Raw genomic sequence first — 18570 nt, forward strand, 5'->3', positions numbered from 1 at the left:
CACACATAAACAAATATATGCCCCCTAATAAATTTTGTTTGGGAATGGCAATTGAGTTATTTTTAAACAAACTAAAGTCAATCCAATTAATTAAAAGATACATTTCCTCTAGAACAATGCTGCCCAAAAGAACTTTTTGCAATAATACAAAATATTCCATCTCTGTACAGTCCAGTACTATAGCTACTAGTCACATGGGGTTATTGAATATTTGAGATGTAGTTAATATGACTGATTAAATTAATTTTTAATTTTAGAGAATTCAAAATCTAAATAGCCACATGTGGTTAAGTGAATACTTTATGCATATCAGTATAGCCCTAAAAAATGAAAGAATATTCTTTGTTATTACTAAAAATATTTCTTGCCAATAAAATATACTATCATTAGGAGAGAGTTTTAGATTTCTCTCAATTTAAATGTATTTTTAAATGTTTCCAAAAGAATTATAATAGTTACTATTTTATCTTATAATAATTTTATGAGGGTAATACATGTATTAAATTGCACTAGGTAAATTGATTTAACCATGTGTCATTAATTTAAGAAAATGTTTGAACTCTAGACATAAAACCTTTTTATAAGGAAATATGGAGGACCAAAAAATGTACTAATATAAATCTGGTACATAAATAAAATAATATTTGGTCACAATATTGCTTCATTTGTTCAAATAACACTAAGACTTGATAATATATCTCTATAAAAAGACCACTACAAGTAAAAGAGGCATAATCCCAAAGAAATGTTGTTCAGCCATGCTCTGAGAATGGAATAGGTTGGGGGTAAGAGAGAGGAAACTACTGTCCTTTAATTTAAAGAATTATATTTTTATAGTCACCTGGTAGGTTCTGTGGAAAGCATGACAATGGTACTAATGTAGACCATGCAATAAGTGATGCTAAAAGAAAAACCATCCACCAAGTCCACTGCCATTTCATTTCATTTCCACGGACTTTAATGCTTTAATAGAAAAAATTTAAAAATTCAACTTTGGTATCTTATTACAAATAAAGCCACAATAAAACACACACACATATAAAGGGTCATAGAAAATTTTCTATTAATTTGCATTTATTCTTGTTGTTTTGTCCTTTTGTTGAAAGAGAGTTGTTGTGAGTTCCCCACATATCTCTTCCTTTGCAAGATCCTAAATTCTTCCCTTTTCCTTCTTTTCTCTTACTCTATCCAAGTGGTAATGAGCACATCTCTCTTCCTTTTTGTCATTTTTCTCTGCCAGACACTATGTATTTGGAAGACTATCCCTTAAATCTCTCCTCATTTTAAAAATCATTCTTGTGCCTTTAAATTATGGGTTTCACCCTTTATGGCACAGCTGGCCCTTCAAATGGCATAACTGACATGTTATATGGCATCTGACCCTTCAACTCACATGTACTTTGAAACCCTTTTTCAATATTCCTTTATCTGATCTTTCAAATTTAATGTAAATTTATCTTTCTGGTGATCATTTGTAATCACCCTTAGAACCCTTCATTAGACTGTGTTCTGTCTTTCCTCAAGTTTTTCTTGGTCTGCCTTTGGTCTTTATAAAGACTTGTGGTTGACAGGGCAGGGCAGAAACGTGACAGATCCTGTTCAGGGATATGTTGATTTTCCTCAATTTACCCCAAATTATTTTGCAGTTTCAGCATCTTTTTTCTTCAAGTAATGCTGAAGGTATGATTTTGTGGAGAATTTTCAAAGTTGGGAGGTTATTTGCTACCTCTTATGGGGAGATTTTGAAAGGTTAATTACTATACAACTGTCATTGCCTTCACCTCCACTCAAATTTAAGACCTCTTTAACCAGTCAATGTGAGAAAATAGCCACATCCACACAAATCACAATTTTGGAGGTGCTGGTTTCTCATGGGTGACTCTATTGCCAACTAGGACCTAATGGGTATTTTGTTTATAGGCCTCATCTTTCATAGAATGCAAGAGATGTTTCCAGTCCTATTCACTAATGGGGGAGTTCATTATTCATTGTTAGTATTAGTCAGGAATACAAATTCTAATTCATAATGACATATGGTTTGCAACCATGATTTCCATTATCCAGTAGATATATATATCTGCATACACTACACCCGGGGAGTTTCAACTCCAGATTGCCACTAAGGCTATATGTTTTCTCTTTGATTATTATATTCAGATTTTTTTTTTTTTTTGCTTTTAAACAAAAGCTATGTATTAAGTATATACATTATATTACATACTATTAGTACTTATGTGTATATTATTGTCTATCTATAAGATCTAGAAAATCAACAAAAAATGCAGTCTAAGCAAATAATTTGATAAGATGACTTATACATACAAAACTAATTTAAAAATCAATTGGTTTTCCATTTACTAGAAATAGTTGTTTGCAAAATTTAGTAATATAAAGATTTCATGCATTATAATACTAACAAAATGCATGAAATTTCTAGGAATAAGCATAACAGGATATATTCAATAAAGAAAATCATAAAACTGTTTTGAAGGGCATACAAGAACAGAGAATACAGAGCAGCACACCATAATCTTACATGGAAAGAAAACAATTATTCCTAACTTGATCAATGAATCAGGTAACTCCAATAAATATGTTCTGATTGGAACTTGATAATATCAAATATATATGGCAGAATAATTATGTAAAATAGCCTCTGATTTTTGATGAAGAATAATAATGAGAGATGACTTATCAAACTAAATATAGTAAATTATTCTATAAAGCTTTAGTATTTAAAACACTGTAGGATTGGCATGGGATCAGAAAAATGTATTATGAAAGAGATTACAGAGATAAAAAGAAAGATAAAAAGAAACACTTGTAAACCAGAAAATTTAATTTAGAATAAAGATGGTGTTTAATATATAAGTGCCCTATATAAGCCAAACCCAAATAGGTGAGGGAGCCCATTGGTATTATCTACATGTTTCTACCTCCTGGGGTACAAAGCAGCATATTTAATATCAGTAAAGAAACCACAGAATAAACCATAGATGCCATTGAGACAGCTTGACATATGCCTCATATTATATGCAAAAATAAATTGAAATTGAATATTAAATTTAAATATACAAAACAAGTTTTAAAAAGTCCTAGAGAAAATATAGTCAAATATTTAATAATTTTATTGAGGATAGTGTTTTTATAGAGCATAAGCAAGCTGGTTAACTAAAATTTCATGCAAGGACATATATGACTATATAAATTTTTTAAAAATTTTGTGTTATAAAAGATACCATACACAAAGTTTAAAGAAGTAGTGGAAGAAATTATTTGCCATAAATCTAACAGATAATACCCATAGCACAGGAAGAACTTTTCTAAACATGTAAGAAATAAATAGCCCAAGACAAAAACTAGAAGCAAATTCAAATTTAAAAAATACAGTTATCATGCAAATTGTAAAAATCATGGTCCTGATGACACAGTCACTTTGGGTAATTTAAGCATATAATTTAATAAAAAGGGCTTTTTATTAAAAAATGTGAGCAGAGTTTAAACAAATCTGTACAGGGAATAAGTGGTACTTTGGGCCTTGCAACAACAAATTTTTGCCACTTCCAGGCCTGAAGAGGCAAGGGGAGGTGTAAATTAAGTAAACCATACAATCAATTTTATCAGGAAGGCTGTGGCAGAGAAAATGTGACCTTTATTAAAGAGATGCAGCCAAACTATAGAGATTCAGGAGTGAAGGAGAGGGAAGAATGACTATCCAGACTGCACTTCCCTCATGCCCTCAGATCTCTTGCCATTGTCTTTAATAAAGATAAAACTAAAAGGAAGCCAAAGTGTAAGCCCATTGGATTTGTCCATATGGGACAAACTCTTGGAAAACAGAGCAGGGTGGGAAAGGGTTGAGAATGTAACTGTACAGTAAAATGTAGCTATTAAAAATAATCCAACAATTTTGCACTTCAGCATTTATTCTTGTTTTGTGCCATGTGAAAAAAAATTGTGGGGCAAACAAAGTTCCATTTGTTACTGTAAAATAACAGAATTCTATCAATTCAATTATACTCTCAACTGAGACCTGTCCCATTTATATCACCTCAGCTTGGCGTTCATCATTCCTTTGCACACTGAATGGCTAACTCCAAATGGCAAGGACTCTGCTTAGCCCAGAGTATACAGGAAGGGGAGTAGTAGCCAGGAGTTAATACTAGCCCCAGGTGCAGCTCTCAACAATGATTTCTAGGAGTCAGGGAATATATACCCCAGCTCCATTAACCTGCTATTGGGATAATGCTGAGACTTGCCCTACACTGTCTGCAAGATTTCCCAGTGGGAGTAAGTCGCACTTGCCCCTATCAGTGACTTGCTCAATAACAAATATTTCACTGGCTTCCTTCCATTGTATTGCTCACTTTCTCACTACACTACCATGTCTTGGTCTCATCTCTCAAAAAAAAAACTGTGAACTCATATTCTTGTCTCCAGTTCTGTTTCTGTGGGCTCATCATATAATGCGGCAGGAACTAAAAGCAGAAGAAAAAATTAACATAAAAACTAGTTGTCCCTGTCCCTGCCTCATAAACTAGTCACAAGGCTAAGTTTACCATCACATCTGTCTTCTTCCACTATGTATTCTACGTATTCCTCACCCTTATCAAGTACCTTTGTTGGAAAGGATACTTCACCCGGTGGGGTGAACCAAACCTTTGTACCTATAGAATCTGAGTCCCTAATGGTATTGACCTTAATGAGCTGAAGCAGGCCTCTAATATAAAGAACTATTGGGTGAAAGAATACTAAGAAAGAACCACATAGATCCCTTGGATTTCAAAGTCATTCTTTTCTCCTTTAACTAACTATCCCCTGCCTGTCCCCCCAGTAATTTAGACCAATCACACAGATCCAGATCAGTAATGTGGCCCTTTCTCCTTCCTGTTGATTCAAGCTAATTAGGAGGCCAAAATGTACAGGAACAGCTCCAGCTTCTAATTTATCAAAATCATCACTGGGTTCAACGGTGGTAGCATTCCTCCCTTAGGAAGAAGAACCTCCAAATCTATTTGTCACAGTCTGAAATTATTTTATTAATCCCAAAAAGAAAATATTATGTTTATAAATGAATTCTTTTCTCTGGGTGTGACACCCTTTGATTGCATTAAATTTAATTGAGGGGCCTTTGATTACATTTCTTGATAAGATCTCTTTAGGGCTTTTGACTGGACTACTTCAGTTAGGCATGAATTTGGTTGAGTCCTCACCCTCTTGTGGGTCTGATATAAATGGATTCACATGGACAGATGAAAAAAAAAAAAAAGGAACTGGCTTCTTTGATCCTTCCAGGTAAGAGATTTATGTAATTTAATAAAAAGAGCTGTTTATACAAAATGTGAGAGTTTAAACAAATCTGTACAGGAATACTGCTTAAGCACAAAGACTTAAGAGGCTGGGCCCAAGGAACACCTCAAAAGGAGACAGTAAGCCTGGAGGGAAAAGCAGAAACCTCAGCAGAGATCAGTGGCCATCTTGCTTCATCATGAGGCAACATTTTGAAACTAACAGTTGCTGACTTTGGTGAGAAAGCATCTCTTATGGTGCCTCAGTTTGGAATTTTCATGGCATTGGAACTATAAGCTTTTACCCCAAACGAATACCCTTTATAAAAGTCAACATATTTCCGGTACTTTGCATCAGCACCCCTTTGGCAAACTAAAACACTATTCAACTCAAGGTTGCAGGAAACAAAAGCAAAAATTCCCCCAGTGGAGTATTTAATGTAAAAGAGAGCTGGTCCACTCTCACTCCTTATTTCGCAGGCTCATCCATCCAGAAAATGGGGAATATGGTACCATTAAGTTTCTGGATCAAAGTATACAGCCCATCTTTACAGATAGTAACCCAACTCCAAAGATTGATGTCTCCATAACAGTTGGGGACACCAAAACTATTACACCATTCTGCCAAGCTATTTTGGAATAATGGGACACAGTAAAATCAATGAATTCTATAGTTATCATACTGTCATACTTCCTTTGTCTTATCATATGTTCTCTAGACAGAGGCAATTTTGGGTGAGATACAACAGAGATGAATAAGTCATGTGCAAGTCTGTGAATGATTGTGCTAGCAGAAACACTGTAGGTAGAGAAGAAAAATCACTACCCAGAATTTATATTTTTCCCTATAAAGACAAATCACTGTTCCCTCTATGTTAAAAGAGGGCTGACAAGAGATAGCCAGTCTGTCTCCCAGGGAATGTGCCCCATCAGGGACTCAGTATGGCCTTAAATGCTGACAAGTTGCATATTCAGCAGTAGTAATATACAAATCCTGATGAATATTCTTGACAAGGATTGCCCTTCATGAGAAGTCCATGCTGTTGAATCCATGTAAAATCACCACTCCTGTCATGATGGCAAAAGTTTTACACAGACCCATTGAGAAATAACTGGGGTGATTTAGGAAAAAAGAAAGGCTCACTGAAATCCATAGTTGAGTCATCTTGTTCAATTGATTTGAGAGCCTCCCCAAAGTGTCATTTTCTTCTCATTCCAAGAGATCCATCCACATATGTTCTTCTTGTTACCTATTTTTCAACCTTGCTCTATCTGAATCTCTGCCTACTCAACCAAGACTTTAATCATAAGTCAATTAAGATGGTGTCTGGATGTCAGGTGGAATAATGATTCATAAATAGAGTAGGCAGTATGACAGCCACTATAGCCTTCAGAAGAGGGAATATAGTCAATCTGGGTACAAACCCACAGGAAGGGAACTAGGAGGATAAATGCCCTAACTTAATCTTTTCCTGGCCTCTGACCTGCCAATGTCTCTCATTGACCAGAGTTAACTGAAATCAAGACTATAGTAGAGTATGCTGAGGCTGTAAATAAAAGCCAGCCTCCAAGGGTGTAAAGGAAGGCAGAGGAGGCTGCAGAAGGCTGGAGAGTGAATCTAGAGAGGCAAACAAAATATACTCAGCAAACAGATTATTCCCTGATACCTTATTTGTATTGATTTATGATATTTATCTGTCAGCTATCAAAATTGTACACTAGCAAGGAAGAACCCAGGTGAACTATTAAGGGAGCTGGCAAGTAGTTTCTGTGGTAATAAATAACTATGGAACTACTTTATTATTTGGCAAAAAACAATAGGAGCTAGTTGGTTTCTGTATCAGTTTACAATAACTCTAACACTATATAAACCCAGATTTTAAAAAATACAGGATGGGCCTCCATATTTTCTAGTAGTAGTAGGTTATTTCTCCTTTATTTATCCCAGTTAACTTAAGGAAAGAACTATAAAAAGGCAAGGAAGAGTCCCTTAAGGAACTACTTCTCAATAAATGGTTAAAACACAGCTTTAAAAATATATATTATGGGTGATGTCATCAACATGGCAACATAAGACATCTCCTGAAAATACCTCCCCAGAGATTCAGCAAATATAAGGACAAATTCAACTTGCTTAGAATTCTGGAGGATGGTAAAGACTGGAGAAGGACTTCACAAATACTGAATCAAAGAAAGAGAAAAATATCAGGTAGGAAAGTTCTGTCCCAGACTGACTGGTCCTCTTCCCCTCCCCCTCGCTTGGTCTCACAAAACCTTGGAAGTTCTCCAGAGACAGTAGCCTGGGTCTCGCCAACAGGGGATACAGATTACAGAGGAATTCATAGCAGTGAATTCAAATACCATACATATCCAGGCCCAGGGACCTAAATCTGGATAGACTCAGGATGGAACACGAGCCTCTGAGGAGTGCTGCATACAAAAGGGCCCCCACCAAGGGCAGGGAGAGTATGGGGAGAGTAAACCTCAGCAGAACACTGGCTATGGCCAAGTACACTCACTCAATCCATTTACTGTTGGCAGGACTCCCTAAATACAAAATAGATTTTTCTGGAGTGACCCAGATTTCTGAATTGGCACCTTTTGGCTTCCCTCAGGGGAAGAAATAGAAGGCAGAAAAGTCTCAAAAATAAAAGAATAAAAATATTAAATGGAACTGCTTAAGACTGGAGGGTCCCAGAACTTAAAAGTGTAAGGAAAACATGGGACTGAGTGAGGGGAAGAATTTAAATAAATCACAGGGGCTGGTGGGAAACTTCTGCACAAAACCAAACAGAATAGATCAAGATTCCTAGAAAAGGAAGAGATGAAACAATTACACAAAAAGTGCAAACTGAAAAACTGTACTGCATATCCAGGGTAAGAATGAGATAAAAAAGAGCTGAGAAGCCTGATCAATTAACCTCGGGTAACTCTAAGGGTCTAGAATAAGTTGGACAAGCATCAAAGAGCCTTAACCCAAAGTCAATCAACAAAAGACCCTAGATAGGAGAGAGAAACTGACCTTCAGAGTTAACTCATCAAGAAATTAGATGCCTAGACATCATCTAAAAATTTCAAGTCATACTATGAAACAGGAAGATATTGCTCAGTCAAGGGAAAAATTAAAACTTCAGAGAAAACACAGAACTTGGAACAATAAATCAAAGAAGTTCAAACAAATTTATCAATTCAAGGAGGTAAACAAAAATATGAATAAAGAGTTAAAAGGCATTAAGAAAGTGTATGAGCATAAAGAAAACTTTAAAAGTATAAAAAGAAACATAGAAATTATGAGGGTGAAATGCACAATAGTAGATATTAAAAATATACTAGAGGCGTTCAACAGCAGATTTGAACAGGTAGAAGAAAGAATCAGTGAACTAGAAGACAAGAGAATTGAAATCATACAGTCAGAAGAACAGAAAGAAAAGAATAGACAATATTGAGCAGTGTCTCAGGGATTTAAGTGACAACATGAAGCACATAAACATACCTGTGATGGGTATCTCAGAAGAAGGGAAGGGAAAAGGGGCAGAAAGAATATTTGAGGAAATAATGGCTGAAAATTTCCCAACTCTTATGAAAAACATAAATATACATGTCAAGAAAGTACAAATTACACAAACCAGAATACATCCTAAATACATAATCAGAGACATTCTAATCAGGACATCAAATGCCAAAGATAAAGAGAAAATTCTGAAAGCATCAGAAGTGATTCATCACATATAAGAAATTCACAATATCATTAAGTGTCATTTTCTCATCAGAAATCATGAAGGCAAGGAGGCAGTAGCAGGATATATATCAGTATTGAAAGAGTAAATCTGCCAGCCAGAAATTCTTTATCCCACATACTGTTGTTCAGAAATGAGGGGGTATTTAAAATAGTCACAGATAAACAGAAACAGAGTTTGTCAACAAAAGCCAGTCTTATAAAAGTTACTAAAAGGAAAAAACACATGATCATCTCAATTGATGCAGAAGAGGCATTTGACAAAACCCAGCATCCTTTCTTGATAAAAAAACACTTAGAAAAATAAAAGTGGAAGGAAAATTCCTCAACATGATAAAGGGCACATATGAAAATTTCATAGCTAACACTGCACTTAATGCTGAAGGATAGAAAGTTTTCTCTCTAAGATAAGGAACAAGACAGAGATGCCCACTCTCACCTCTGTTATTCAACATTGTAGTGGAATTTCTAGCCAGAGCAGTTAGACAAGAAAAATAAATGAAAGGCAACCAAAGTGGAAAGGAATAAGTCAAACTTTCACTATTTTCAGATTACATGATCCTATATAAAGAAAGTTCAAAAAAATCAACAACAAAGCTAATAGAACAAATAATTCAGCAAAGAGGCATGGTACAAGATCAACATGTAAATATCAGTATTGTTTCTACATACTAGTAATAAGAAATCAATCAGAAGAAATAAAGAAAAAACTCCATTTACAATAGCAAATAAAATAATCAAATATCTACGTACAAATTTAACCAAGTATATAAAGGACTTGTACACAGAAAACTACAAAACATTGCTAAAAGAAATTAAAGAAGACCTAAATAAATGTTAAAAGCATTGATGTCCATGGATTGGAAGAGTAAATATCATTAAGATATCAATTCTTCTCAAAATTATTTACAGATTCAACCCAATCCCAATCAAAATTCTAACAGTCTACTTTGCAGATATGGAAAAGCCAATGATCAATTATCAAATTTATTTGGAAGGGTGAGGGGCTGTAAATAGCCAAAAACATCTTGAAAAAGAAAACAAAGTTGGAAGACTCACACTTTCTCACTTTAAAACATATTTCAAAGCTACATTGGTCAAAACAGCCTGGTGCTGGCACAAGGATAGGTGTATTGACCAAAGGAATTGAATTTGGAGTTCAGAAATAGAGCTTTACATCTATGGCCAATTGAGTTTTACAAGACTGGCAAGTCCATTCAATTGGGAAAGAACAGTCTCTTCAACAAAAGTGCAGGGACAATAAGATATTCACATACAAAAGAATGAAAGAGGACCCCAGTCTCACAACATATACAAAAATTAACTCAAAAAGCTCAAAGACCTAAATAAAAGAACAAGAATGATAAAATTCCAAGAAGAAAATGTAGGGAAGCATCTCCAGGATCTTGTGTTAGGGAATGGTTTCTTAGACTTTATATACAAAGTACAAGCAATGAAAGAAAAAATAGATTTTGGGACCTCCTCAAAATTGAAAACATTTTTGCTTCAAAAGACTTCAGCATGAAAGTAAAGGACAACCTACTCAATGGGAGAAAATATTTGCAAACTACATATCCAATAAGGGATTAATATCCAGAATACATAAAGAAATCATATAACTCAACAATACGAAGACAAACAACCCAATTAAAAAATGGACAAAAGACTTGAGTAGACACTTCTCCAAAGTAGATATACAGTGGCTAAAAAGCACATGAAAGATTTTGAACATCACTAGTTATTAGGGAAATGCAAATCCAAACCACAATGAGATATTTAACACACACAAAATGGCTACCACTTTACAAAACAAAAACAGAACATTACAAGTGTTGGAGAGAGTGTGGAGAAATATCAACTCTCATGCAGTGTTAGTGGGAATGTAAAATGGCGCAGCTGCTGTGGAAGAACACCTGGCAGTTCTTTAGGAAAAGTTACTGTATGACCTAGCAATCCACGATTAGTTATAGACCCAGAAGAATTGAAAGCACAGACTCAAACAGATATTTGAACACTGATGTTCATAATGGCATTATTCAATTGACCAAAGATGGAAGCAACCCAAGTATCCATCAACCAATGAATGGATAAACAAAATGTGGTATGTATATATAAATACACACACAATGGAATATTATTCATCTGTTAAAAGGAATGAAGTTCTGATGCATGTGACAACATGGATGAATCTTGAGGAGATTATTCTGAGTGAAATAAACCAGAGGCAAAGGGGCAAATACTGTATGATATCACTGATATGAACTAATTATAATAAATAAACTCAGAGTTAGAATCTAGAATGTACGTTAACAGGGAATAGTCTGGGTTAGAGAATGGGGAGCTGATGCTTAATTTGTACAGAATTTGTATTTAGGTTGATCATAAAGGTTTGCAAATAGATGGTGGTGATGATAGTACAGTATTGTGAGTTTAATTAACAACACTGAATTATATAGGTGAATGTGGTTTAAACGGAAAACTTTAAGTCGTATGCTACTAGCATAAAGCATAAAAAATATAGGACTGTGTAACACAGTGAACCCTATCATAGGCATTGGACTATAGTAAATAGTACTAGTATAAGAAAGTACTTTCATGAATTATAACAAATGTACAACACTACTTCAATGTGTTTATAATAGGGTGGTATATGGGGAAAATACACCTAATTTAAATTATGGATGATAATTAATAGCACTATTTTAAAAATCTTTCATCAATTGTTAGAAAGGTAACTGTTGTTTAAAAAAAAATAGCACAATTATAAAAAAGTACCATCATTAACTGTAACAAAATGTTCCACACCAAAGCAAGATGTTCATGGTGGGGTGGTGTATGGAAAACTTGTATTTTATGTACGTTTGTTTTATAAGCCCACAACCTCTCCTCTAATAAAAAAACTTATATATAAGCCACAATATCTATCCAATAAACATTTTACATATGTAAATTTTTTTAAAAAGGAAAAAATGGCTTGCCTGTGTTCAGCAATTTGGACAATAGAGGCATTCAGTGGTGCACTTACAGCATAACCGAAAGCATATCCAAGCATTGTTGAAGATTCATGCAGGCCTGTAATATGAACAGATAACAACTAGATAATCTAGCTTTGTCATAAGGTTATATAAATTAAGTGATTGAAATGGATTGTTTCTGAAAGCTTTTCACTATGCATTATTTAATATGTGTATTATAGAATCTCAGATAATTTAATTATATAATTCACTATATCTTAGTTAATTTATACTTATTGTAATACAAATAAAACTATGACTTCAATATACTTTACTTCATTTTAATTTGTGGTACTATAGAAGGATGATACTTTAACATTATCAGGGGAGTGGATGTGGCTCAGGCCACTGGAAATTCACTTCCCATGTGGGAGATCCCAGTTTCGGTTCCTGGTGCCTCCTGGAGAAGGCGAACAAACAATGAGCAGACAGACAAGAAACCATCGGGAGTGGGGTATAAATTTAAAAATAATAAATATATAAATAATAAATCTTAAAAAAAACACACACAAAAAAACATTACCATGATCTTTGCATTTTTCACCCTGACTGGAAGAACGAGAGGAGGTGGCAATCATGTAAACTTCTCTCTGCATGCATCCATGAGTATTTTAATTGCTATTTAGTAGAACCAAAGTAAAGCAAGCAGATTTGTTGCCACCCGTGGCCAACACTAATAAAGGACTGCAAAAAATTATTGTAAAAGCAAACATAAATATGAATATCATTTATTTTGTTTTTTTGACATGACATTTCCATGCCACTAAAATATTCAAAGGACTCCTTAGAGTCTTTTTCTCGATATGGTGCTCTTTAATCCCTCCATGAAGTTACTCAGTTATATCTGATTTTATTAACAGTAACACAAATACACGAAGTAAATAAGTAATGTGCTTCTTCCGAAATTCTGTAGCTTAACAGATCTGGTGGAAAGTAATTATTTTGATGCAAAATGGGATTTTCTTTCAAAACACTTTCACAATAAGTACATAAATACTTTTTAAAAATACTCAAAGATGATAATTAGATAACCCTGTACAAACAGATGATCAACTAGGACAGAATCGATTGCAACATAAGAAAGTACAGATTATTCTGGATATATCCCAAGTTTACAGTAGAATAAGAAAGACATTGTAAATAGGGGATGTTACACTATGCTCAATTAAATAGCATATGTCTCCCTGATAGGATGAGCAAGATTATGAAGTTCTTTTAGAACTGCAAAATATCAGAGGCCTAAAATAGACTGAGTTACTGTATGTAAAGAGCTTGAAGCATGACTACAGTTACAGAATCACAGTGAATTTTGTACAGAGGAGACATTAAACAATATTCCTGTTGCCTTACCGACATGATGTCAGCTTTCCACCTACATTCCCAAAGTTTAAACATACAACTACTCAGACAATTCAATCCAGTAATTTTAGATTAATGTTCCAAGAAAAAGGGAAAGAAGTTTATATAGTGTGATTTGACTACATATATACATATTTCTATACACATATATAGTAAATGGGAGACAAGTATCATTTTCATTACTTAAGAAAGTTTGTCTTTTTCTCTTACTCTATATATTTTCAGTGACCTTCAGTTAACTTTTTCCAACATTCCAAATCTCAAGCAGTTCTTCAAAACTGGTTGTGGTTTTGAAGGTAAACATCCAGTTACCATTTATTACATTGTTATTGTAAAGAGTTAATCGTTAGCACTTCTATATCAGTCACACCAAAATACAGAAAGAAGTTCAATGAAAATTCAAAATGGGTCAATCACATTAGAGAGAAAAAAAACTTGCCTAAATAGACACCAATCGAGTATGCGGCAATGCTGTCATCAAGAAAGGTTACTCCAAGGATATAAAGAGGTATTCCTGCTATCCCCTGAATAATCTGTCCAATGATGAAGAAAGATAGATATTTTGTTTTGAAAGATGATGGCCCATCACGGCAAGTATTGTAGTTAACCTTCGTTGCTTGGCAGGTATCTTTTAAAAACATGATATCAGTTATATTTATGTTAATTAGGTTCAAAAGTTAAACATACAACAAACATGCAGTAGGATTTATCAAATATTTTACCCTTTAAAAGCTATTTTTCACTATTATACTTTTATTCTTTTATTTCATTTACCACCAATGACGTAATACAATCAATCATGTTCTCAAAAAACTGCATGATAAAAGAAAATTTGTGAGAATACTAGAAAAAGAGGCATATATATACACCAAAAAATAAAGTGTATACAGATGCATATGTACACACATATATGTGTACCTCTCTGACTTAAGACTCTAAGATAAAAGTGTTTCTAATGTTCTGAATTATCTGAATTATCAGAGATTACCTTATGAGTTTTCTGTCCACATCTTGAGCAATCTTCACATTACCTTTCTGTCACTCTGATTAAATAATTTCACATTTTAGACCTACCAACATCTGGGACATAGGTTCATAAAGTCAAAACATTACAAACTAAAAATCTCTTTCCCTTAAAGTTAGCCATTATAAGGTAACACCCTGAATTTTAAATTCCTTAGAGTCACAGTCTGTTTCTCATGCATTTTTTTTTTCATTCACATGCTTGAAGTGCAGTACTAAGTAAATACTTGTGCAACTGCATTTGTTATTAGATTGGTTGATTCAGGCCAAGCTATAAGGTCATTTTATTGTGGTCATTTGATTAAATCCTAGCAAATGTTCTTAAAATGTGTTTTAGAAAACCTATTAAAATGTAGACTGCAAAATAGTACAGTAATAGAAATTTTCTGTTGCTTCAGTAGCCACAAAGAATGATATTTCCACTTCATGAAAATGGTAGAAGGTTGCTGGGCAATTCAGACATGCTCAGCAGCCACCTCCCATCCCTCACCTATGTCCCTCCTTTTTCTCTCTTGCTTGCTTGTATGCAGATGTTTCAAATATATTGCTATTTAGAAGCCGGAGGTAAATGTTAGATCTCAACCTGAAAAAACAAGCTACCCAGGAATGAAACTGTCTGACCATAAACTGAACCAAAAACTAGAAATGAGCAATCACAATTGCTGGTCAGGGCAGAAACTCTGTATAAAGCTTGCTTGATGTATACTTTTTGCTCAGTGCTGGGGCCCTCTCCTTCTGGGTATATAAAACCTAACACTTGGGTAGCACAAGGTCCCTCATCTCTAACACGAAGTGAGGTGTGCAGAGCCACCAAGCACCAACCCTGATCCAAGCAGTTGGTATCTCTGGGGAACTGCCCAAGATGGAATCTCTTCTCCCTGCTCTTCTGGACAATTTATGCAATATAAGTACTAAAGTGGTCATTTGCTGAAAACCCCTACTGTACTTAAGCCTGTGCTCCCATGATGTACTATATAGCAACTCGATCCATACATTTTGGTGCAGCAGCAGGATGTTCAGAAAAGTATGTAATGGAGCTGATTCTTTGGCAGTTCCTTTCACTGCTCTTGCATTCCTTTCATTAAATGCCATCTGGGGTATCTTGAGTAACACAGGACTCATGGCTTTGTGAGCTAAACTGAAGTGTCACGCCACCCTACTAACTCAGGAAGAGATACCAACTTGCATCTGGGTACATACAGCATATCATCTCTGTCCTCTGGGAGTGGGTACAATGTTAAATGGGAATTTGAAAATCCTCCATAAATGCCAGTGAGTTGGCTAGCTGGTTCCATGCTGAGATCACTGAGGTTGGGGTTTACTTCCATGGCTCATGTTGTATACTTCCATGGCTCATGGCCTTTTATATGTTTTCATTCTGGAACAGGACAAGCTCACACTCAGGCCACCAAAACTGATCTCAAGATTACTGTGAAACCAATCATTACTTAGAAAACTATTAGAACTGAAGATGGGAACCAGAGATGAAAACAAAAGAGCAATCTTTCACATAGAAGGAAATACAGGATATGAAAGATAGTTATTGCTAGAAGCCTGGAAAATATCTCATATTGTGGCTCTCCTCATTTTATGAGGGCACCACAACCACTTGATCAAGCAGGCTGAGTGGAGAGGTCTTCACTGCAGCAGCCAAACACATCTTCCAACAAACTCCAGTTGCTTGGTGTTAAGGGAGGAGTAGATGGGGTGGGAAGGTGTCACTGACAGTGCAGCTGCTCCCATTCTGCATCCAGAGCCTCTCTTGGACTGGATCATCCAAGGAGTCAGAGGAACATATCCCACTCTGGGTAACTTCCCCTGAATTCCACCCTTACCAAAGTGATTTAGCTCCTCACCAGGTTCCCATTTTACAGTGCAATGTTGACGATTTTATGAAAAAGGAGCCACCTGAATGGGGAGACAAGATAGTTCTCTTCAAGCCAGGGTTTCCTCAGAGAGATGTGATTGAGCAAGTTTATCATACCCTCCCTGCTTGGGGCAAGAGCTCCCAAATTAGGAGGGTGTCCACCATGGTAACTAATAGAGGAGCCTGGACAATGTGTGTTAGGCACCCTCCCACTAATCCAGCAAATGCTGAAAACAGCAAGATGGGTCAGTGGCTTCCCCTTTCTCTCAGGGTCCCACTCACAGAGTTATGTTCTTGTGGCCACTAGAGCAAGAGGTATTGAAGAACACCAGAGATGGGATCGCTAATGAAGAACTTTGGGGAAAATACAAACTAGAAGGAGAGCCATAGGATGGACAGGGACAATCTTCCCTGGTCCAACCCCTTCCCCACAATCCCAAGATATGTGTGGTAGAAGAGGAGGAGGATCCTCAAGATCTCCTGCCTCTACCTTCAGTCCTGACTGAGGAGTCTTGCCCACAGGAAGGACATCTTTACCCAAGAATTGACTAATAGAGTTGGGAGCAAGGACCCCTCCACTCCCCAGGGACCAAAGGCTATATGCCCAAGTGCATGTACAAATTGAGAACAGTGAACAAAACTTTATGGGCTTTTGGATATAGGTACCCAGGTGACAAATAGCATTGGGAGGTTTCTAGCATTCCACATGGGTATGGAGTAAGGTTACCACTACTCTCTGGTTGGTCCCTTTGGCTCCTTGGATGTCCCTGGGTCATATTTCCCATTAGTAAATGCATTATAGGAATTGACTTCCTGTAGCCCTGTACTTAACAGTAATGATTGCAAGAACACACTCCCCCATCCCAGCAAATTCTGGCTATGATGGTTGGGTGAGTGATGATGAGTATGACCAAAGGGCTTCCTTTTCTTTGCTACATTATCCAACAGTGGCACTTTTTGGGACAAGGACATTACTGAACTCATAAAGAACTTCTATCTGTGAGTATCCTCCAACCCACATCATTGCCTCTATTAGTCCAGTGTGGCAAGTGAAAAAAGCATGTGGAGAGTGGCAGCTGAATACAGACTACTGGAACATAAATGCTGATGTGCTCTCTCTGGTGCCCATGGTCTCAAATATAGTGATGGAAGCCATTAAGGACTCCACCAGCATTTGGTATGTGGTCATTGATTTAGCAAACGCCTTTCTCTACACCCAATTCCAGAAAGAGAATCAGGATCATTTCACTATTGTGGTAAGGCCTACAGTATACCTTCACTGTAATATTGCAGGGGTATTTAAACTCCCCCACTATCTACTAGTTGGTGGGAAAGAATTTGAGTAAGCCACCACTGCCTGAGGGACTCCAAGTGTTCCATTATGTTGATGACATCCTGTTGGTGGGCCAGAATGTGGAGCAAACTACACAGGAATTGCAGACATTGCTAACTGGCCTTTAATAGTAGAGCTGGGTCATCGTGACAAGATATAAGGCCTAGTCCAGCAGGTCACCTTCTTAGGCAGCATACCCTGACCTGGTAGAGGAGAAAATATTGTACTTAAAGTCTACTACCTCCAAATATGAGTCTCAGTATTTGATTGACCTATTTGCATATTGGCACCAGCATATTCCTCATCTTGGTTCCTTCCTGGTACCCCTATTCCAGGTAAAAAAAACAAGCAAACAAACAACAACAACAACAACAACAAAAACAGGTACTTTCCACTAGGTAGTAGAAGAGGAGCAAACCCTGACAAGAGGTAAAATCAACCATTTCAGCCTCTCTGCCTCTAGGATATCTAGAGCCTGGATCTCCATTCAAGCTACATGTTTCTTAAACCTGGACCCATGCCAACTGGATCTTCTAGCAGAAGGAGGGAGTAACAGAAATTTCCTGACCCTGAGTTTTTGGACCAAGAAATTCCCAGATGAAGTCCAGCACTACTCCCCCTTTGAGAGGCAATTTCTGATATAGTAGGAATGGAAAGGATCACTGAGCACTCCCGGGGCCTCCTGAGGCCATAAATTCCCATCATATCCTAGGTTCTGGTAATTAGAACACTTATCCAGGCTATGCTCAACAACAGAGTATAATCAAATAGAAGTGGTATCTTCAGGATTGCACTCATCAGGGCCCCCCAGGGAGTGACACACTTGCATGAATATGTGGTAGAGGTTCCCTGCAGTGCTGTTCCTGTTCATCAGGTGAGGGTACTTCTCTCTTCACTGGCATCTTGGGGACCTCAACTCAACGATGCTCCACCAGATGCTCAATGCTTTC

At 36.3% G+C, this 18570-nt stretch overlaps 1 protein-coding gene across 7 annotated transcripts in view; it reads right to left on the reverse strand.

Moving 5' to 3' along the window:
- Positions 1 to 18570, reverse strand: part of SLCO6A1 (solute carrier organic anion transporter family member 6A1) — a 205668-nt gene that overhangs the window by 134537 nt on the left and 52561 nt on the right. For all 7 annotated transcript variants that reach the window (XR_011646318.1, XR_009180713.2, XM_058276693.2 and 4 more), the window contains exons 3-5: positions 13837 to 14025; positions 12003 to 12096; positions 842 to 963 (exon numbers count right to left, since the gene is read on the reverse strand). Coding sequence is in view for 5 of the 7 variants with exons in the window: in XM_058276693.2 (XP_058132676.1) it covers positions 842 to 963; positions 12003 to 12096; positions 13837 to 14025 (405 nt within the window). In the remaining 2 variants the exon portion in view is untranslated. The remainder of the gene's footprint in view (positions 1 to 841; positions 964 to 12002; positions 12097 to 13836; positions 14026 to 18570) is intronic.

The sequence above is a fragment of the Dasypus novemcinctus genome, chromosome 2 (genome assembly GCF_030445035.2).
Source record: "Dasypus novemcinctus isolate mDasNov1 chromosome 2, mDasNov1.1.hap2, whole genome shotgun sequence".
Taxonomy (NCBI): domain Eukaryota; kingdom Metazoa; phylum Chordata; class Mammalia; order Cingulata; family Dasypodidae; genus Dasypus; species Dasypus novemcinctus.